Source organism: Polypterus senegalus, chromosome 13 (assembly GCF_016835505.1).
Source record: "Polypterus senegalus isolate Bchr_013 chromosome 13, ASM1683550v1, whole genome shotgun sequence".
Taxonomy (NCBI): domain Eukaryota; kingdom Metazoa; phylum Chordata; class Cladistia; order Polypteriformes; family Polypteridae; genus Polypterus; species Polypterus senegalus.
The window spans coordinates 27,024,240-27,046,966 of NC_053166.1; the positions used below are offsets into that span (position 1 = coordinate 27,024,240).

The 22,727-nt window shown below is 38.1% G+C and overlaps 1 protein-coding gene across 1 annotated transcript in view; it reads left to right on the top strand.

Moving 5' to 3' along the window:
• LOC120542539 (extracellular calcium-sensing receptor-like) overlaps positions 1-22,727 on the top strand; it is a 50,487-nt gene that overhangs the window by 24,629 nt on the left and 3,131 nt on the right. Inside the window, exons 2-7 of the mRNA XM_039775066.1 lie at positions 4,273-4,434; positions 4,740-4,977; positions 9,567-10,010; positions 10,245-10,499; positions 18,677-18,802; positions 21,277-21,391. Of these exons, the coding sequence (XP_039631000.1) occupies positions 4,286-4,434; positions 4,740-4,977; positions 9,567-10,010; positions 10,245-10,499; positions 18,677-18,802; positions 21,277-21,391 (1,327 nt within the window). The 5' untranslated portion in view covers positions 4,273-4,285. The remainder of the gene's footprint in view (positions 1-4,272; positions 4,435-4,739; positions 4,978-9,566; positions 10,011-10,244; positions 10,500-18,676; positions 18,803-21,276; positions 21,392-22,727) is intronic.

A 22,727-nucleotide genomic window follows, 5' to 3' on the forward strand; every position in this document is an offset into this window, starting at 1 on the left:
TATTTTCAAAATGTTTCCTTTTCTTTTTCATTACTTCTTTAACACACTACTGATTTATGATATATATATATTTTTTTTTTTGATTGTTTAAAGAATTGTTGGGGTGATTATTTCCTTTTCTCCTATAAATTTACAAAATCCAACTACAGCTGAGCATATCAAATTGGGGCTAAGGTTCTGTCGGTTTCTGTTCCTAATAGAATTAATTTTCTTAAGAGTAGGATATTTTTGTGTGTGGTGGGCTCCTCATTCAACTTAAGAGGATCTTGCTACAGTCTCTATTAAGTTGTGGATTTGCCTGCGAGAGTTTAGTGACAGCGTGTCTATTAACTTGTGGATTTTTCTACGAGTATTTGGCGGCAGCAGACAATGTCAATGTACATAAGTAAGATTCAGTTATGACCGTTATGCGTAGAATTTCAAAATGAAACCTGCTTAATTTTTGTAAGTAACCTATAAGGAATGAGCTTGCCAAATTTGAGCCTTCTATCTACATGGGAAGTTGGAGAATTAGTGATGAGTGAGTCAGTGAGTGAGTGAGTGAGTCAGTCAGTCAGGGCTTTACCTTTTATTAGTATAGATGTGAACATGTTTTACATCTTTTCTGTAGGCAGGGAAATGTGCCATTTTCTTTTGGTCTACTTAGGGAGTTTCGGACAAGTAGTTGCTGCAGGTTTTTGTGGTTGCCTGTATGCCAGGAGGGGAAGTTCTGGAAATACATTTTTGAGTGTTTCGTCATTGTTTAGCATTTACAAAACAAACAAACAGTGACAAAAAGTGCAGTGTAGATTTCTTCAATAAATAAATAATCCATAAAATTAAGTGAAACATGGAATTAAAATGTTCAATAAATAATCCAACAAAATCAGGTTAATTTACATGCAGAATCTTCTTCCTAAAAATGCGAGCTCCAATGCCCTTTCTAAAATCTGAGGTCTCCTCAACTTATCCCATCAGGTCCTTGCAGCAAAAGGAGATACCCGCAGACAAGTGCAGTCATCCTTTAAACCCAGGTGTCGATTCCCACCACCAGTCCCTCAGCATCTGTAGGGCTGCACTCTGAACCCAGCTCACGTTTCCCTCAGCCAGTCCATTACTCCCAACCAACTGCCTATTTTTTCCCAGCATGGGCTTTCTTAATCCTGCCTGTTTCTCATGCTCTTAATCTCCGTTCTTCTTTTCCTTCTTTGTTTTCTCATCTTTTCCTCTTCTCTGCTGTACAGGCTCCCTTTATTGCCCCGACTGAGTGCAGGTACCTCCACCTGCTTCAATGCATGAATGAAGCACTTGAATGACCCTCTCACATTTGCACATGAATGCGCAATCAACTTCAGAGCGGCACATGCTAGCTCACACATGCACCCTAACCTACTTGAAGCCTGTTCTTTCTGGGACTCCAAATTATGTATTCAAATCTTGACTTGTTATCACAGCAGAATACAATTGTGCACAGTTCTCCAGATGAGTCCTCAGAAGTGTTTCATATACACATCCCTTGTCTTGTACTCTATACATTGAGCTCAAGAACTCAACATTCATTTAGTCTTATTATTACTTCTGTATACATGTTTAGACTCAAGCAGAAGAGATTGTGTAGGGACCTAATCCAGGCCATTAAAATCCTCAAAGGCATTGCTGAATTCTTTCAATTAAAAAATGAATCAATACTCGAGGACATCAGTGGAAATGAAGGAGAAGTACATTTAGGACTGAAGCCTGAAAGCATTTGTTTACTCAGAGATGTTGGAATCTGGAGTAGACTACCAAGTCATGTAGTTGAAGGAAAAACCTCGACCACCTTTAAGAAGTATCTAAATGAGACATTGGGACAGCTTAGCTATTAGCGAAACAAACAAGTGTGATGGACTGAATGGTCTCCTCCTGTTTGTCAATTTTCTTTTTTACTTATACTCTCTGGATAGGGATAGCTCACAGTCCACTGCAGTGTCTTTCACTTTTTAAGTTTCAGATTCTCCATTATGTATTCATATCTACCATTTTTACTTCCTATGTGTAATATTTTATATTTATTTATATTAAATTTCATGTCCTTAAAGTCTGTCCAAGTCTAAATTCTGTCCAGTTTGCTTTGTGATGAATCGGTTGATTCTAGGTTATTGATTAATCCTTGTTGATTCGGCACACTTTTCAAACTTAACCAGCTTGTCTTATCTTCATTTATATATATATATATATATATATATATATATATATATATATATATATATATATATATATATATATATATATATATATACGGCTTCAAAAAATTAAAGGAACCCTTTTTAATCAGAGTATAGCATCAAGTCAATTAAACTTCTTTGCTATTGATCTGGTCAGTTAAGTAGCAGAGGAAGTTGTTAATTTAAGTTAATTAATTTTTGGGGGCAACAATGAGATGACCCCTTAAACAGGAATCGTTTAACAGGTGGAGGCCACTGACATTTTTCCCACCTTATTTGTTTTTTCACTTATTTTTGCATTTGGCTACGGTCAGTGTCACTACTAGTAAGAATTAGGCGATACCTGTACCCTACAGTGTTTGGTGGCACAGGTAGTCCAACTTCTCCAGGATGGCACATCAATACGTGTCATTGCCATAAGGTTTGCTGCGTCTCCCAGCACAGTCTCAAGGGCATGGAGGAAATTCCAGGAGACAGGCAGTTACTCTAGGAGAGCTGGACAGGGCTGTAGAAGGTCCTTAACCCATCAGCAGGACTGACTGGTATCTGCTCCTTTGGGCATTTAGGAACAGGATGAGCACTGCCAGAGCCTACAAAATGACCTCCAGCAGGCCACTGGTGTGAATGTCTCTGACCAAAAAATCAGAAACAGACTTCATGAGGGTGGCCTCATGGGGGCCCTGTACTCACTCATTGGCAGCGTGGAGCTCGATTGGCATTTGCCATAGAATACCAGAATTGGCAGGTCTACCACTGGTGCCCTGTGCTTTTCATTGATGAGAGCAGATTCACCCTGAGCACATGTGACAAACGTGAAAGGGTCTGGAGAAGCCATGGAGAACGTTATGCTGCCTGTAACATCGTTCAGCATGACTGGTTTGGTGGTGGGTCAATAATGGTCTGGGGAGGCATATCCATGGAGGGACATGCAGACTTCTGCAGACTAGACAACGGCACCTTGACTGCCATTAGGTATTGGCATGAAATCCTTGGACCCATTGTCAGACCATATGCTGGTGCAGTGGGTTCCTCCTGGTGCATGACAATGCAGACAGTTCCTGGAGGATGAAGGAATTGATACCATTGACTGGCCTCCACGCTCACTCGTCTGATCTCAATCCAATAAAACACCTCTGGGTGTGACATTATGTTTCGGTTCATCAGATACTGCCAGGTTGCACCTCAGACTGTCCAGGAGCTCAGTGATGCTGCTCTAGATCTGGGAGGAGATCCTCCAGGAAACCATCCGTTGTCTCATTAGGAGCATGACCCCCTCCCCCCCCAACATTGTCATTCACGCATACAAGCACGTGGGGGCCACACAAACTACTGAGTACGAATTACAGTTGCGGCAATAAAATTTCAGCAAAATGGACTAGCCTGCCTGACGCTGCCTCATTTTTTCACTTTGATTTTCAGGGTGTCTTTGAATTCAGCCCTCTGTAGGTTAATACTTTTCATTTCCACCAAATGATGTGGCATCCTTTTGTTCCTAACACATTACACTACACAGTCCATAGCAGTTGAAATATCCAGCAGGATTTTTCCACATTGAGTTTCAAAGTATTCCTTTAGTTTTTTGAGCAGTTGATATAAAAATAGCCCCGAGGGACGTTATGCTTGTGCACAGAGTAGTCTAATATGGAATAAGACCACCAAGACTAGTGTCACCAGCAAACTCAAAGCTGTCAAATCAGTTAGGCTCCATTTGAATGGAGTTTATTTCTAAAATAAATTTGAGACATTTTCCATCAGATCATATCCTGTCATTTTCAGCTAGTAAAGAATAAAACCTTTCCTCCATATACAAGCAGACATGGCAGCTTCTAACACCAATAATTGTTCCTTAATCATGTTGACTTATTATTAAAAGGGAAATTTAGACTGATTGAAATTTCAAAACAAGTTGTAATTCTACTCCAAGAGAGTAGAGACATCAAGTTCAGCAATGGATTAATCAATATAAAGAAATTCATTATGTACAAATGATCTTGTGTCCAATTCTGTACATACAGTAGAAGTGTATGTGCTACACCAGCTGATCTCATTCATTTTTCTTTCTTTCTTTTTTTTTTATTCTGATTTTTAGAGGTATTTTAAGAATGCAAGACATTTCAACCATTTGTCTTTTCTTGATGCTGGGATGTTTTTGGAGGTGCCAAGCACAAGTAAACCTGCCATGTGTGTCAGAGAAACATGGTGATCTGTATATTGTGGGGATGTTTCAAGTTTGCACAGCTGAAGGAAACGAGTAAGTGCTGAAATGTTCAAATGCCATAGCATGTCGTACTGTGAATGTATACACTGTGATGCCCAGGTCTGTGGAGCTGTGAGGCAGCCACACGAACCGCCGCACCACTGTTCACCAAAGTGTATGTCAAAATGAAGACCGACTCCCAACACCATATGACTCTGTAAAGAAGAAAGTATATTTAGAAAATGTATAGATGGCTGTGTTTTACAAGTAGTTGTGTCACTGTGGTATACGTTGTATTTTATTTAATGCTTTATGCACTTCACACCCATTGTTGACCTCTTGTTTTCTTTCTTAAACAGCCAACTTATGTATACAGTCTTTACAGCACTTGAGTCTGCACTGAACAAGATGCAGAACAAATATTCTGGATTTCAACTGGGATATAAACTCTACAGCTCTTGCGGAGACTGCCTTGATAATTATGAAAATGACTGTTACGATAACGGTACCTGTTCTCTGGACAATTTGCCTGTAGTTCTTCTTTTTACTCAAGACTCTCTGAACTATTTAACAAACTTTGGACTGGGAACCCTACAGGTAACAAACACTGGACTTTTTGTCCTTTATTTTTCATTGTGATTTATACTTAATATGTGAGATATCCTATGGTATCCTATTAATTTCTGGCTGAACACTGTACTTTGGTACTATGGAATACAGTGGAACCTTGGATTGCGAGTATAATTCGTTCAAAACACCAAAACACTTGTATATCAAAGCGAATTTCCCCATAAGAAATAATGGAAACTCAGATGATTCGTTCCACAACCCAAAGCTATTCATATAAAAATGATTAATACAAAATACAAAGTAAAAATACATAAAGCAAATTAACCTGCACTGTACCTTTGAAAAGAATCATGGCTGGTGTGAATGAGTTTCTAAACTCTTTTAGGGTTCCACCCAACGGGACGACACGCAGAAGAGTGTCCAGAAGCAACCACAGGCTCCCAGTGCTGTAGCAGTTCGCTGTAAAAGTGAATCTGAAAAGATCGTGGGCATGCTATAAGCGCCTGCCGTCAATGGATAATACAAGGAACATTATAAATGTAGGGCACAGTATTACTTGGCCACTAACCTGGCCATGACCCTGCCTGACTGCTGTGTCTGTGTATAGAGAGTGGCAGATCCCACTACAATAAATAACCGTGCTGTTCCTGTTTCAAGCTGAATAAAGCTGGGGTCGCTAAAGTACTGAAACTCAGCTTTGTGTTTTGGGGTGCAAGACAGAGACTCACACGTTACAACACACACACGTGGTCACAATGCTACGCTTGGCAGACAAAGCGTATACGTACTACTCATATTGGATGACCTCGCTCGTTTATCAAGTCAAAATTTATTAAAAATTTTAGCTCGTCTTGCAAAACGTTTGCAAAACAAGTTACTCACAATCCAAGGTTCCACTGTATCTAATTAGCCATGCAGAATCTTTTTACTTAGTATAAGCATATCTTAAATAAATAAATCACATCACACATGCAATAAAATTCACACCACCTTGTACTTCTGACTAGCATGACACAGAGCTGCCACTTTTCATGACACAAACACACTTCTGTGAGTGACAGAAGACGCTGCCAACTGAACTGCTGTAAGGGTGCTACAACTTCTATCACCAGCAGCAAAACCTTTGGGTTATATTTGTTTATTTGGGACATTTCATTAATCTGTTTTAGAAGGAAATACAAAATTGTTGCCTGTTGTTTTCTTCTTTTTCGTTATGTAGTATAGTCAGACTAAATGACTCATCAGCTCCTAAAATGACTATTTTATTATGTACATTAAGGTAATCAGGTGAACCAACTTGCTACAGCGCCATCCTGCCACAGACCAGTACTGAAGCTCAAGTTATTTTAGACCACACACACCATTAAGAGGTTAATGTAGACTAAAATAAAAGAAAACTCCCTAACCATCAACCTGGACCTAAAACTACTTAGGGCAGTAAAATATATATAACATAAAACTGTGTGTTTTGTATGTGTATGTATTTGTGTATGTTTGATGGCATCTGTGCTGTTTCTTTTCATTTTTATTTTATTAACGTAAATGAAAGATTAATGCAATGAAATTCCAGTGAACTTTGACTTCTGAGGCCACGGTAGGAAGTTAATAATGGATGCAATATTTAAAGTGGAGGCACGAAAACTTTGTTTTTTGATGGATGGAGACAGGAGAGGAAGGGCAGGAGGTACAGTATACCTGGTAAAAAGGCAATATACAGTTTTTGGTCTTTTCTGAAGACCTTTTATGTAGTGTTACAAACCTTCTTCCAAATTCAAATTTTAGCATGTTTTCTTTCAAACTGAGCAAGGGTGATTAATTAAAGCAGACCATAACTTGTTTTTAAAATTGACTTTCAGGGACACATTACAATTTTGTTTTTGAGGCTTTCTTCAGGTAGATCCAAAAGATTAATTCAGGAGTTCCAGATACCCCAAAGGATCCCCTGTATTTTGCTCTTTGTTTATATATTTATCCAAAAGAAAATAATGAAAATAATTAATAAAGGCAAAGAGTTGGGGCACATCTCTGTTGAACCCCGTTTAACTAATAGAAAAAAAACAAAAACAAATGGCAAACAAGGAATAAGCTCTTTATCATTTTTTTTCGAGAAGTACAGAGAAGGTCAGGAGGAATTGCACTGCATGTTTGTGCCAGTGAGGACTTGTGGTACTGTATGAGGAAAAAACAAGAAAAAGTCCTTTAAGCATTTGTGTCTGCCACCAGATAAGCAAAATTAACCACAACCTCCAAGAAGTTTCATATTATAAAATCATGCTGTAAACTGGATATTTTGTTATCCTGATAGGAGTGGATATACCTCTATGTTATATAATATATGTTGAGATGCAACAACACTAGAAAGTAAGTGTTGTGAAATGAAGACATAAACATGGAAAAAAGGGGTCAGAGGTCTGCAGAAAGACCATAAAGCATGTCAGGTGATCTTTCTTACATTGGGCTCAATATAAAGCTGGGAAGAGGATCCTGCAGTTGTAATGTCAAGGTGGCCCCGCCTCCTAGGGCACTACCCACAACACACAGAACATGGTAGCACATTTAAAGTCACAGAACACAATTGAAAACAAAATGGAAAGTTAATCGAAATAAAAAAAAAAAATTGTTGACGATTAAACATAAAATACCAATAAATACATTGTGACAAATAATGCCAAAAGACATGATAAAGGCCTTTAAAGGCCCGTTAAGGAAGTGACGTCATCTCTGAGGCTGGAACCAGAAGTGATGTTGTCGGGACCGGAAGTGACACCATTGAGGGTGCCGGAACCTGGTGGGATTTCCCAGGAATGGTCTGTAAGTAACTGAGAAAGACAGTTAGAACACCCCACCACCATGTGGTCAGTGGTGTAATTTCCATTACTCCGGCCCTTTAGCTGCCTCCTACTCGCATGTGTGTGACAACATGTAATACCATAGCTGTAAAAGGTCAAGCAATCACTAGATGATCTTTTCTAAAATGTATTTGAAAACCTGATCAGAGGGAATTAATTTAGGGACATTTGTATTTATATATCTGAGTGTAATTACAGTTTATTTCTACCTACCTGTTTAAAGCATTATGCCAAATAATTAGATGTTCTTGTTTAATTACTCCTATTTGCCATGGAGCATGACTGCCCATTTTTGCATAGCAGAAGATGGTTTCCAGAATGATATTATGATCCTATTCTTTCTGTCTTATCAGCTTTCAAGATTAATTAGGCTACCAGAAAATGCTGGTGGTGTAGATCACCACATGGATATTGTACTGAGGCCTAAAGATGTTTAAAATGAGGCACCGAATATAAGCACAGCCAAAACTTTTTTTTTTAAAATAAAAAACTGTGTGGAAAACCTTAGAAAAGCTGGAAGTATTTCTCTTATTTTAAGATGGTAACTAAGTAAGGACCTTGGGCCACATAAAAAAAGAGGACACGGCCCTTTTAAGAAATATGAGGTCTCAGGGGTGCAGAATTCAATGAAAAGATGGGAGAGACAGTGTGGTCAGTGTGTCTTATACTGGTGAGTGGCTAAGCAGTCAGAAAGTGTCCCATGACTTGCCTAGAAAAGCTGAGAAGTACTTATTATTTGGTTTTTATGTCGTCTCTCCTGCATTGTTAACCTGTCTGTCCTTTTCAGCAAAGCCCCTATTACTTACGAATCTGAATAATTGGGTACCATATTGGTGTAGGTTCTGGGCAGTGCTAATTTGTGAGGAGGTTACACTAAGTAATTTATAATGCTCTACTAATCCACCAAGAAGATCATTTTGGTTTTGAGTATATGAGCAATTACTTTACACAGCTTGCATCTTCAGGACCCGGTTTTCATCTCAAACCTGCTCACTGCATGGAGTTTCCATTTGGTTGCTGTGTCCTTGTAGGTTTTCTATAGGCACCCTGGTTTGCTTCCCAATGGAGGTTAGATTGACGAGTGACTGAAATGCTTCTTGTTCTGTATTAATATTGTCATGCTTGAGTCACAGATTGGCACAGAAACAGAGGAGGTTGAAGAGACCGGAAACTTTATTCAAACACTGCAAACAAACATTTGTCTCTTTTAAAGGTTTTAAATGTGCTCCTTGACAGGACAGAGATAACAGTTGCGTCTCTCAATTAAAAGTATGCAAACGTATCTTCTTCTTCAAAGGAGTACGCGTCAGGAGCAGGAAATGTCTGAGAGAGAGAGAAGCAAAAACAATCAATTCCAAAACTGACAGGTGCTGTACAGGCTTTTAAGTATGCGGAGTACCACGCGAGAGGTTTATCATGCGACAATTAAGGTAAGGAGCAATGTGAAGGTAGTCTGTCAACATTTTCAGGGGTTTTCTCAGGAATGTCTGTATGCTCTGAGGGTGCGATCAGTCCCCCAGCTCACAATATGAGTGTGCGCATCAATCAATTAGAAGTTTCAGGACTCCATACAAGGTTAATTTCTCTTTGATACCAAATGCTGCTGCAGTGGTCTTAAGCTCTGTGTGACTCTTTAACCAAATAAGAGAGTTAGGAAAATAGATGGCTAGATATTTCACACTGTGTAGAATCCACACAAAACAGAAAGATAACAGCTTATACCACCCTGAAGGCTTAGCCTCAAATCTTTTTTCTCTCTCTTTTCAGATTGTGGTCAGTGAAAAAGGATTGCAATCATTTTCTCCAGACTTAACTAATTTTGGTAAAGTCGTTGGGTCATTCTTTGCACTAAAACACTGGACTCTTGTGGGAACAATTTATGATGCATGCAGTGATTACATAGAGTTTGAAAATCAAAACAGCTCAGATTATTGCAACGACTGGAAGATGGTAGTCTCTAATTTTAACGCAAAGGCAGATGAAATAAAAAAAAATATCTTGAGAAATACAGATAATGCTACTCTGTTCTTTGGTACTTTAAGTGATTTTAAAGGACTAATTACAAGTGTGTCAGGAAACACTACAAGACCTTTTGTGTACTGTTGCCTTGAATCACTTGAGGACTTGAAAGACTTCAGTAACGTCCTAAATGGCTCGATGTTGCTCTACCATGAGATACGACTTGATGATGATTCTTATTCTTTCTCCAAGGTATGTCTCTTGACTTTTTTGTTTTTGGTTCTGGCTAATCAGATTTTTATACTTCCAAAAGTAAATTTATCATTCTAATATTTATGACCTCCTTATGTGAAGAGTGTGATCTATGACAATGAGAAAACCGATTACAATAACAAATGCATTTTAGTAGATATATGTGTTTAGAATTTTGTAATCCTTCAAAAATCTATTTATTATGAAAATGCTGCAAATCCTGTCTTTTCTTAGGAAGTCATGAAAAATATAACAATTTCTTCGGAAGCACCTTCATTCATAGGAGGTCCAGTCAACTTTAATGTCACAGTGACACTCCAGAACAACATTTCAGATCCTAGAAAGTATCAATTAAATTGGTCTGGGGTTATGATTGGTCAGATTTACACTCTGGTTCAAATCCTTTATAAAGTTGCCAACAGCACATGTTACAACAATATGCAACAGTGTCAGATGTGGACCAACAACACCTCAGAGTATTTAACACAGGTACGTTTTAACCTTTGATTTGTTATTCTTGTATTTGAACTCAGTATTTCCTTAGAAAACTTACTTCTTCTTGTTTTACTGAAATTCTGCCTTCTCAAAAATATTTTATTCATTTGTTTTTTGTACTTTAGTTCAGGGTGGGAACAATAGTTAGTGCTCTTGTCTCACAATTGCAAGCACCCAGGCACAATGTGTGTGGAGTTTACATGTTCTTTAAGTGCCCCTGGAGCCTTTGGTTTCTTGCCACACATCGGGGAGATGAGTGTTAGTTTTATTGGTGACCCTAAACTGACCCTGTTTGAGTGAGAGTGGGTGTGGGTGTGATAGTGACCAGTCATGGATTGGCATTCTGTCCAAAACTCATTCCTGTCTTGTGCCTGAGCTGAACTGCATAGGCTTCAAATTCCCTTGCATGGGACTAAACAACCCAAGAGAAGAATGGAGAGATAGAGCACTCAACTATTAGGATTTACCCTTTTAGAGTTAACATGGTGTTTTGATTTCACTGAATGATTTAGTTCTTGAGTATAAAGGTACTGAGTTTGGCATTTATTCTTTACAGTTTCAGGTTTAGAATTACAGAACTCTCTTTCAGTAAAGTGTGTGATGTAGGTTTCTATAACAGTATTCAGTCTTATTTTGTGGTTTTCCTGTTATTCTCAGTTGAGCTTGTAATTTGAAGTTTTTAATTATTTTTGAGCTTTTCCTTTTTTTTTGTCATTCCTTGTTTATTTAGTTTTTTTATCTGTATTTCCAAACCCAGAATCTCTGATAACTAGATAGTTTAGGAATGTTTTTGGATCTTCACAACAAGGTGAGTTGGTGCCCAATGTCATGCCACTCTGATAGCTCAGATGTGAACTTTCCTCTTCTGCACACATTAAGTACTGTATGTTGATTTGTGCTTTCATCTGTAATAGCACTGTTTTATCTTGGTAGAGTAATATTTTGCTCTACTTTCCCCTTTGTATTATTAAGATGTAGCCTTTGTCAGAACGCCTCAAATCCCACAGACTTACCACTGTTTATAAGGTATTATAGTATATAACTTCTCCCCACCTTCCCTTCTACATCTATAACCTCAGGCAATTAGATGTAGTAAAAAGACAAGCAGGAGTTACATTACAATTTAAAATAATGTATTATTAGTAAAATTCATAAATAATAACAATATGCAAAGTATATTTGAATATTGGCAACCATACAACCTGATTAAATGGTGATGTGTAGTTTCAGGCAGCACACAGACTTGTTTGTTACTTAATGTCTCTAGTTAAGGCATCATTGGTGCTCAGCTTTCTTCAGAACAGGCCGCAAGCCTGGTCAATATAGCTGCTGAGCTGTGCTCTTCATTGTGTTGTCTTCATCATCAAAGGTTAGTAAGAGATGCTTCTTTCAGATGTGGGTAAGAGATAGAATGTGGTTGAGCAAGCAGATTTACAGATTCTCTGTCCAACCCCTAGAGCCAATAGAACATCATGGTACTTAAAGGCCTATGAGACAAGCCAATTCCAAACAGCCATACCTCAGACCAATGGTGGAATAGAACATCTTAACACCTGCCACCCCCCCCAAGACCATATGTTAAGGTAACCTGGCTTCCTTGCGGGGGTTGAAAGACTTTAGCAGAGAAACACTCGCCAAACTGGTTTAAGGCACATCCCCCAAATCCTGTCTTAAAATTCAAAGAGACCCATTCCTAAATGGGGTGGGGTTCAGAAACACTAAATTACATTGTTTTGCCAAAATTACAAATAAAGACATACAAAATATATGCTACATGTTTATTTGATTAAAGTATATAGAAAAAAATATGTATTGATAATATACTTACAATAATGTTTGTGTGAAGATTTTACTTTTACACCTACTTAATTCTTGTCATATTGCAGAGGAATCTCAGCTTATGTTATGCCTTCTCTTCCTATGAGTTGTGAAATTGGTTGTGCTGTCTGTGTATTTAATTATAGCTTTAAAGATTTCACAGATTGCATTTGTTTTATGGATGCTACCCGACTTTATTTCAAACCCAAAATGTTTCCAGAGAATTTGTATTTAGTAGGGAAACAAATCTCATTGTCCTGTTCAGCTTCACGAGAATGCTATACTTCACTGAAAGTGAAATGTTTCTGGCTGCTTACATAGTCTTGGATATATAAGAAATGTCAAAACTATAAAAATTAAGATTTATTGAAAAACATGTCCTCTTATGCTTATGAAGTACAGTAATCCCTCCTCGATCGCGGGGGTTGCGTTCCAGACGCCCCCGTGATAGGTGAAAATCCGCGAAGTAGAAACCATATGTTTGTATGGTTATTTTTATATATTTTAAGCACTTATAAACTCTCCCACACTGTTTATAAATATTCCCCACAGAGTTATACAGCATAATCCCTTTGTATTCACTTAGATATTAGGTAAGATTCATTGAAATGATGTATTAAAACACACTGTTTATATACAGTAAAACCTAAATATTATTTTAAAGATATTGAGTGTCTCCGATAACACATATGTTACAGCCATTACGATAGACAGGCCACCAGCAATAAATACGTACAATGCAAGAAAAATAGTATACAGTAAATGTGTGTACAGTGACACTAAACGTACGTACATGTACTAAGTACGGTAAGCAGAAAATTAATTATGGTTACTCACCAACAATGACACGTTGACTTGTCCGATAACAATGAGTTTAATTTTACTGCACAACAAAGGAGAGCGTTACAGCCCTTAAAGGAGCCACTTCAGGCGATTGTGTAGCACTGCCGTTGTTCTTCTTCTGGCAGTCTTCAATCCAAATCCCTAAAGCAGATTCCATCCAGACTACTGCCTTATTACATCCACTTACAACTTGTGCACCCTGGTTAAAAGGACACTGCAGCATTAGATCTTATATTCCTTTCCTACTTTTTAAATAAAAAGAATCGTAGCCTTCAACAAATCCAAAACGTTTACCTTTTCGGCAATCGTTAACATCTTCCATTTGCGCTTGGGCACGGCCCCTGAAGCAGTAGCAGATCGTTTTGGAGCCATAATGAAGGGCTTGACTATGCACAGAGATAAACACAAAAGAGCACAACTCTTTACACAGCGAAACACGTTGATGCTGAATGAGCGAGACGAGACTTCCTGGTTAACACTGCATTCAGCAGGCAGGAACTTAACTGCGTGCTCTGATTGGTTAGCTTCTCAGTCAGGTGAACTTAACTGCGTGCTCTGATTGGTTAGCTTCTCAGTTATCCACCAATAGCGTCCCTTGTATGAAATCAAATGGGCAAACCAACTGAGGAAGCATGTACAGGAAGTAAAAAGACACATTGTCCGCAGAACCCGCGAAAAATCCGCGTTATATATTTAGTTATGCTTTCATTTAAAATCCGCGATAGAGTGAAGCCGCGAAAGTCGAAGCTCGATATAGTGAGGGATTACTGTACATTTAATTTTAATTTGGAATTACAGCCGGAGATGTAGGAATTTCTTACGTTAAACGTTGAACCTCGATTTTTAAGAGGTGTATCGATACATTTCTTTTATGATATACATCGATCTATTTTACATCGCTAATACTGACTCCGCTGGAGAGCAATAGAAGTGGACCTAATTAAATAGGAATGGAATCAGGAGAAGGACTGAGGTTTTATTACGTGGCAAAGGTCAATACTGGGAAGTCAAATTGTTGATTAAAAATCCCAGGATGTGAAACCAAAATTATAAATTCAAGAATGTAGGAGAGGAGTCTATAACTAAAATAATTTCAGTTAACGAGAACCAAATTGTAACATAAAAGACAATTAACAAATGAATCATTAGCCAAAAATCAAACAGAAAAACACTTTACAAATGAAGGCTTTCTTTGCTGTGTCCTTAAAGTTGGACAAACCAAGACCTGGGAATGTCACGTGCTGCACACTTCCAGTTGACCATGCGCAGCAACTTCTTTGTAAACCAAAACAAAAAGAAAGCAAAGTGTGTAGGCTATAAAATGTATTTACTTAAAATCATTTTTAAAAACTTACTTAAAATATGAATGAACATGTTTTGTGATTTATAAAGACCAAGGAACAATTGCAAAAAATTAAAATGTAATTCAGATTATGAGAGATCGTGAACTACAAGTGTTTAATGGGAGACTGAAAGGATTGCTGATAGCGTTTTTGGCCAGTGAGAGGCAGCATTTCCCCATTTATGATCCTGTAGTCAGTTTCATTCACAGGTCATTAAGGAAGAATGTTAAACATAGGATTAGAAATAGATAATTACACCAAAACAAATAAAACTTTTCATCCAAAAATGGTTATTTAATTTTATCTAAAAATATTTAAAAAAAAAAAAATGTAGATTTGGCTTTAGCATGCTAAAATGTAAATTTTAGATATTTCAGCACATTTGAAAAATGTGATATACACAAGAAAAGTATAGACCATTAAAGTAGAAATGTAAAATTTAATATGCAAAGGCAGTCCTTAAGGTCATTATTCATTGTTTTTCATTTTTGTAAATTAGGTACATTTTAAAGGCAAGTTTAGATGAGTCACATATAAGTAATTGGTTTTGTATTCAACTTTTCATGTTACACACATAAGAGGGCTTTTAACTAAATTCAGATCACAAATGCATTTTTCCAGATTTGCTCTCAGAATGCAAGCAAATCTAAAATGTAATACCTAAAGTAGAGTACCTATTAATGCCTTGTACAATGCATAACATTCTCAAACCTGCATAATCCAATTCAGGGCTGCTGAGGTGCTGAGCATATTCAGCAATGTTGGGCACAAGGCTGTACTCTGGAAAGGGTGCCAATATATTACAGGGACATTTGTGTGACGTCAGTTTAGAACTGCCAGTCAACTTAACACTTCAACTTGCATGGCTCTGAGAGCAAGCAAATGATAATAGGAAACAACATGACATATACAGTGCATCTGGAAAGTATTCACAGTGCATCACTTTTTCCACATTTTGTTATGTTACAGCCTTATTCCAAAATGGATTAAATTCATTTTTTTCCTCAGAATTCTACACACAACACCCCATAATGACAACATGAAAAAAGTTTACTTGAGGTTTTTGAAAATTTTTTAAAAATAAATAAACTTGGAAATCACATGTGCATAAGTATTCACAGCCTTTGCTCAATACTTTGTCGATGCACCTTTGGCAGCAATTACAGCCTCAAGTCTTTTTAAATATGATGGCACAAGCTTGGCACACCTATTCTTGGCCAGTTTCGCCCATTCCTCTTTGCAGCACCTCTCAAGCTCCATCAGGTTGGATGGGAAGCGTCGATGCACAGCCATTTTAAGGTCTCTCCAGAGATGTTCAATCGGATTCAAGTCTGGGCTCTGGCTGGGCCACTCAAGGACATTCACTGAGTTGTCCTGAAGCCACTCCTTTGATATCTTGGCTGTGTGCTTAGGGTCGTTGTCCTGCTGAAAGATGAACCGTCGCCCCAGTCTGAGGTCAAGAGCGCTCTGGAGCAGGTTTTCATCCAGGATGTCTCTGTACATTGCTGCAGTCATCTTTCCCTTTATCCTGACTAGTCTCCCAGTTCCTGCTGCTGAAAAACATCCCCACAGCATGATGCTGCCACCACCATGCTTTACTGTAGGGATGGTATTGGCCTGGTGATGAGCAGTGCCTGGTTTCCTCCAAACGTGACGCCTGGCATTCATACCAAAGAGTCCAATCTTTGTCTCATCAGACCAGAGAATTTTGTTTCTTATGGTCTGAGAGTCCTTCAGGTGCCTTTTGGCAAACTCCAGGTAGGCTGCCATGTGCCTTTTACTAAGGAGTGGCTTCCGTCTGGCCACTCTACCATGCAGGCTTGATTATTGGATTGCTGCAGAGATGGTTGTCCTTCTGGAAGGTTCTCCTCTCTCCACAGAGGACCTCTGGAGCTCTGACAGAGTGACCATTGGGTTCTTGGTCACCTCCCTGACTAAGGCCCTTCTCCCCTGATCGCTCAGTTTAGATGGCCGGCCAGCTCTAGGAAGAGTCCTGGTGATTTCGAACTTCTTCCACTTACGGATGATGGAGGCCACTGTGCTCATTGAGACCTTCACAGGAGCAGAAATTTTTCTGTAACCTTCCCCAGATTTGTGCCTCGAGACAATCCTGTGCTTTTTCAATTTTTTTATTTTTAATAAATTTGCAAAAATCCCAAGTAAACTTTTTTCACGTTGTCATTATGGGGTGTTGTGTGTAGAATTCTGAGGAAAAAAATGAATTTACTCCATTTTGGAATAAGACTGTAACATAACAAAATGTGGAAAATGTGACGCGCTGTGAATACTTTCCGGCTGCACTGTACATAAATGACACAAATTAAACAACTTACCCTATACAGTTGCAGAATAATGTAGTTATAAAGAATATGTGCAATTGAAAGCACATGCATGCATTGTGTGTGTGCACCCGACACACATATGTGAATATGTCTACACACACACACCCCTTCATATATGAAAGAACACAGGAATAAATGAAGAAGACAGATAAAGAAGTTACTGGTTTACAAGGACTATGGCTCTGGGAAAGAAACTGTTTAGTAGTCTGTTAGTTTTAGTTTTAACTGACACTAAAGCATTTACCAGGAACAAGTGATCTGGGTGAGACGAGTCCATGGTGATCCTTCTGATATGGTTTATAACAGTAGATACAAATAGGTCTGCAATAGATGGAGGAGCAAAGCCAATTATTTTCTCAGTAGACTTCACAACCAAGCTGAAACTTATTTTTGGAGTGCACCATTGGTGAACCAAACCAGACAACAGCAGAGAAAGTGATCGCTCTTTTACTAATGGCTTTGTAGAATTGTTCTAGGAAGAAGTAAAAAATATTTCATTTCTTTAGTTGTTGTAGAAAATACATCTGCTGCTGAGTCTTCATAGTGATGGAAGTGGTGTTAAGGTCCCAGCTGAAAATGTTTGTGATAGTTGTGCCCAAAAATTTGAAGGATTTGACCATATTGACTATAGAATCATTCATTTCTAGAGGGAGAGATTGTAACTGATGTTTGCAAAATTCAATCAAGATTTGCACTGTTTTGGTGGCATTGACTGTCTGATTATTAAGGAATAGGATAGGAATAGGAATGAAGGATAAAGTGAGGGGCACCTGTGCTAATATGGATATACTCTGGGAGGTTGGAGCCCATCCAAATATACTGTTTTCTGTTTGTGAAAAAAATATATAAATCCATTTACAGATCCGAGCTTTCAGTTAGGTTTGCAGAAGTTTAGCTAACAACAGTTCAAGGACGTCGGTGCTGAATGCTGAACTGAAATCTACAAGCAGTATTCTGACATAAGTTTCTTTATAGCCCAGATGCTCTGAGTCCAACACAAAGTGTTAGAAATAATCGGTCTTCAAAGATTTCAAATGGAGGGGCATCTCTCTCTCTCTCCTCGATGTCAGACATAAGCCTGTGTAGCAAAGGCACTATATAGGCACCAACCCAACACAGGCTGACACTGGAGGCACGTATAAAAGCAAGAGAACTTTTTTTTTTTTTTCACTTGTGGGGCACGTCTTCCCCGTGTCCCACAGGCACAACACAGTCCCAAAATCACCAAAACACCACACTCTTCTTCTTCCTTGCTCCACCACTCCTCCCGGCAGGTGTTGTCCTCCTCCTCCCGACTCAGGTTCCTGGAGTGGTGGCTACTGGCCCCTTTTATAGTTCAACCAGAAGTGCTTCAAGTGCTTGACCACCTGCCTCCAATGGTGTGGCTGAAGTACGACCCAGACGGGCCCAAGAACATCTCTGGTGCCCACCCCGGATCCCAATAGGGCTGTGGAGAACTTCATCTACCATGGAGCCCTGCAGGTATCTGAGGCACCACAGTCACCCAGTAGGGCTGCCACTGAGTGGTCCGGGGGAGGTACTGTGCCGCCCATGCTTGCTCCCCTGCCACATACACAGAAGGGGTGTCGTCTGTCACACCTGTTACTTGACATTCAAGGCGAGATTAAGTGAGACATAGAGACTTCCCATTTGATCAAATCACAGAAAGGTCTGCTTTCTCCATAAGCCAGGCAAGCCATTGCTTCAGAGACAGCTGAACAGCACAAACATTTTTGCCATATTATATATTGTAGAATGTAAAAGTACAGTATGTATAGTAACTTTTCTTTGAAGTGAAGATTATTAATTTGTTTGTTTTATCCAGAATGAAACATCACAGCTGCCAAGCTCAATTAGCAATGCAATTGCAAATGAATATGACTTCAAAGTGTGCAATATTGATGCAGATAAAACATACACAAAAATGAACTGCTACAACGTCTCGCAATCTGTGAGTATTTGTACAATAATTAATTGAAAATCTTACAGTGATGATCTTTTATCAGAGGTTCACAGAATGTTTAAATACAGTTACAGTCTTAAAACAAAAGTAAAATAATGCAAATGAGGCAAATGCCAGACAGAACGAGTGCGTTTGCAAACTGCTCACTCGGCAGCGCCCTCTGCTGCTGTGTTTGGTATAAGTCAACTATTAGAGGACAGAAAAAGTCACTTCTCTTCTCTGGAAAGAAATGGAAATGGAAAGCAATTATGTAAGCATATGTAAGACTGAATCGATTGAACAATATTATCTGGAGATTATTATTGTAAAGAGCCGACATTATCAACCTGATGATAAATGGTGTTTTGAAGTAAGTAATTATACTAGAAGGGGGTAGCTGCTCTAAACATACATTCAAAAAATATATATTTTTATGGATTTGCTTTACTGTGCTATTTCAACAATTTATTCAAAGCTGAGTTGTGTAAATTGTAAAACTAAAGGATTTTGTATTGGACCCCTTAAATGACTTACACTCAATGTGGTCAAGTTAGAGCAAATACATGTCCTTATGTTCAACAAACTAAACTAACTAACACAACCTAAACATTGTTTTATTTTACTGGATTTAATGTAAAAACTAAATGGACTTACATAAAAGATACATCACAGAATTTGGTCTTTCTTATCTGTAATAAATATTCAAACTATATCAATACTTTTTAATTTCTTAAGTCGTTAGCCATTCAATTATCACCGCATAAGGTAATCAAGTTATATGTTGATTGACTGCATTCTTCATGCAATCTTAATATTAATTAAATTACTATTTTGTAAACAAAGAATAAAATGCTACTCTGATGTAGGGTGGGTGATGTTTATCGAAAAAAATCTTCAGAAATTAGCTTCTATAACCCTAAAAAACCAAGGCATTTGGAAAAAAAAATCAATTTACTAAATCTTTAACTTTCTTTCCAAGTTTACAAAGCTTGTTAACAAAAGGGGTGATTCCTTATGCAAAATATCACATTTTATGCAAATATGGGATAATCATGTACATAAAACTTGACTATTTGAAATTAAATCAACTTAATTTAACTGTACATAGGGAAAGTGGGAAGATGATCTGATTGTGATGTTTCAACATAAATTAATTGTGTTAGTGTGACACCAATCCGATTTGAGTTAATGTAACTAGATAAAGGTATGTAATACCAGAAAACATCAAAACTTTAAGTTAAAGTAACTTAAATTAGGTACATGAAGTGAATATTCCCAATTCATTTTTTAATGGACAGGTTCTATGGACAGTAGCGTCAGGATATGAGAGGATTCAGTGGCTGAAGTCCCAATCTCTGGTGCCCAACACCTGATCTTTTGGTCCCAGATATACACGAACATTCAGAGCAAACCCCCAATCTTCTTGCCTACCATGTGCCATTGCAATTCCCATTATACAATAAATCAGATTCTTTCCAAGTTATTACTTATTTTTCTAAGTTTAACAAATTACTGTGTTTTAATTAATGTTAATGGCTAGATGGCTTACTTATTTTAATTCTTTTTACCCTTTCATAGTGTAATACTGATAGTGATTTTATGCCTAGTATTGGTCATCTTGTATTAATAGATATTTTTCCGTTTCTAATTATTGAATACTACTTTATTGGGAATACTTTCAAAAGTATTTAAGAAAATTGAACAATAATTAATTACAGACTGTAACTTATGTTAAGTTAAAGAAACTTAAATTAGGTACATAAAGTGAGCATCCCCAAAAGTTCATTTTTTTGAGTGAGCGGTTTAATGGACAGTGGCATCAAGAGGTGGGAGGATTCTGACCCCCTCACACCAAGAATATTAAGTTACAGTATGTAAGTATTTTTAAAAGTGCCTTTTAAAATGGGCTGTTTTAATTTTATATGACAATTATGGGGCAGCACGGTGGTGCAGTGATAGCCCTGCTGCCTCACAGTTAGGAAACCTGGGTTTGCTTCCCGGGTCCTCCCTGTGTGGAGTTTGCATGTTCTCCCCGTGTCTTCATGGGTTTCCTCCGAGTCCTCCTGTTTCCTCCCACAGTCCAAAGACATGCAGGTTAGGTGCATTGGCGATCCTAAATTGTCCTTGGCATGTGGGTGTGTGTGTGCCCTGTGGTGGGCTGGCGCCCTGCCTGGGGTTTGTTCCTGCCTTGCGCCCTGTGCTGGCTGGATTGGCTTCAACGCTCCCCTGTGACCCTGTGTTAGGATAAAGCTGGTTGGAAAATGACTGACTGAAGATTATGATTTTTAATATAAAATTGTCTCAATACTCTTTTGTTTCATGGATAACTGATGGGTGGATGTGGTGTTTTGTAAATTTTTATAAAACTGGGTAATGAAAACTTCACAAATCTATTGTTAATAATTATGGTCGTCAATTATTCATGATTTTCCTTGAATTAATGTATTTTATGACTGTGTGTTTTATTTATTTTATTTTTTTAGTCGAGTTCAGCTGTGTGTGTTCAATCTTGTAAAGTCTCAGAAAAAAGTGTAATGATTGGGCACTGCTGTATGCAATGTCAGCCCTGCCCAGGAGGGACTTTCAGCAATGGAACAGGTAAATACCAACAAGAGTCTGGAGGCCTTTATTTTATTTAACTTTCATTTCAGATTACCAAACAATCCAAATGAAATTAAAGATGCTGACTTTTTATATATTTATTTCTAATTTTATGTCTTCTACAAACTGTTAAGTCAAAAAAGTTATGTAACTTGACAGACTATCCAATGGTTTAACATTTTCAAGACAAGGGGTGACTGTTCAGACCATCAGTCTTATTTGGTTATCTAATTTGTCCTAACATCTTATCCACAGATATTGTATACTGTATATCTGCATTATTCTGAGGAAACCATCAGTTGCTAATGATCTGCATTATTAAAATATTGGTAAAGAACTTGAAGAGAACATTACAACACTCTAGACGAGAAAAGACCATTAAGCCCAACAAAGCTTGTCAGTCCTATCCACTTATTTCTTCCAAGAAAACATCAAGTTTCGAGTTTTGAAAGTCCCTAACGTCTTACTGTCTACCACACTACTTGGTCATTTATTCCAAGTGTCTATCGTTCTTTGTGTAAAGAAAAACGTCCTAATGTTTGTGCGAAATTTACCCTTAACAAGTTTCCAACTGTGTCCCAGTTTTCTTGATGAACTCATTTTAAAATAACAGTCTCGATCCAATGGACTAATTCCCTTCATAATTTTAAACACTTCAATCATGTCACCTCTTAATCTTCTTTTGCTTAAGTTGTAAAGGCTCAGCTCTTTTAATTTTTCCTCATAATTCAACCCCTGTAGCCCTGGAATCAGCCTAGTCGCTCTTCTTCTCTGGACCTTTTCTAGTGCTGCTATGTCCTTTTTGTAGCCTGGAGACCAAAACTGCACACAGTACTCCAGATGAGGCCTCACCAGTGCATAGCCTCCTGTGACTTGTGCACCACACATCAAGGCGCTATATAACCTGACATTCTGTTAGCCTTCTTAATGACTTCTGAACACTGTCGATAAGTAGATAGCTTAAAGTCCACTATGACTCCTAAATCCTTCTCATAAGGTGTATTCTCGATTTTCCGACCGCCCATTGTATATTCAAAGAGAAAAAATAAACAAACAGAATTTACTAAGCTGCTCCATTTGAATGATATTCTTGGAACAAGAACAAATTTATAATACAGAATTAAATAATAAATTAAATAATAAATTCTGTTATTCACAATAATTGGTTTCTAACTAAGAAACTGGGTAGGAACAAAAACCTGCAGCCAGTACAACTTTCCAGGACTGAACTGGAACAGGAGGTCAGAAGCACGCGTTGATTACAGCATGTTATCACACCCACCACACGATGAACCACCTGGATTGGGATCCAAGTGCAGCCGTGCAATGGGTG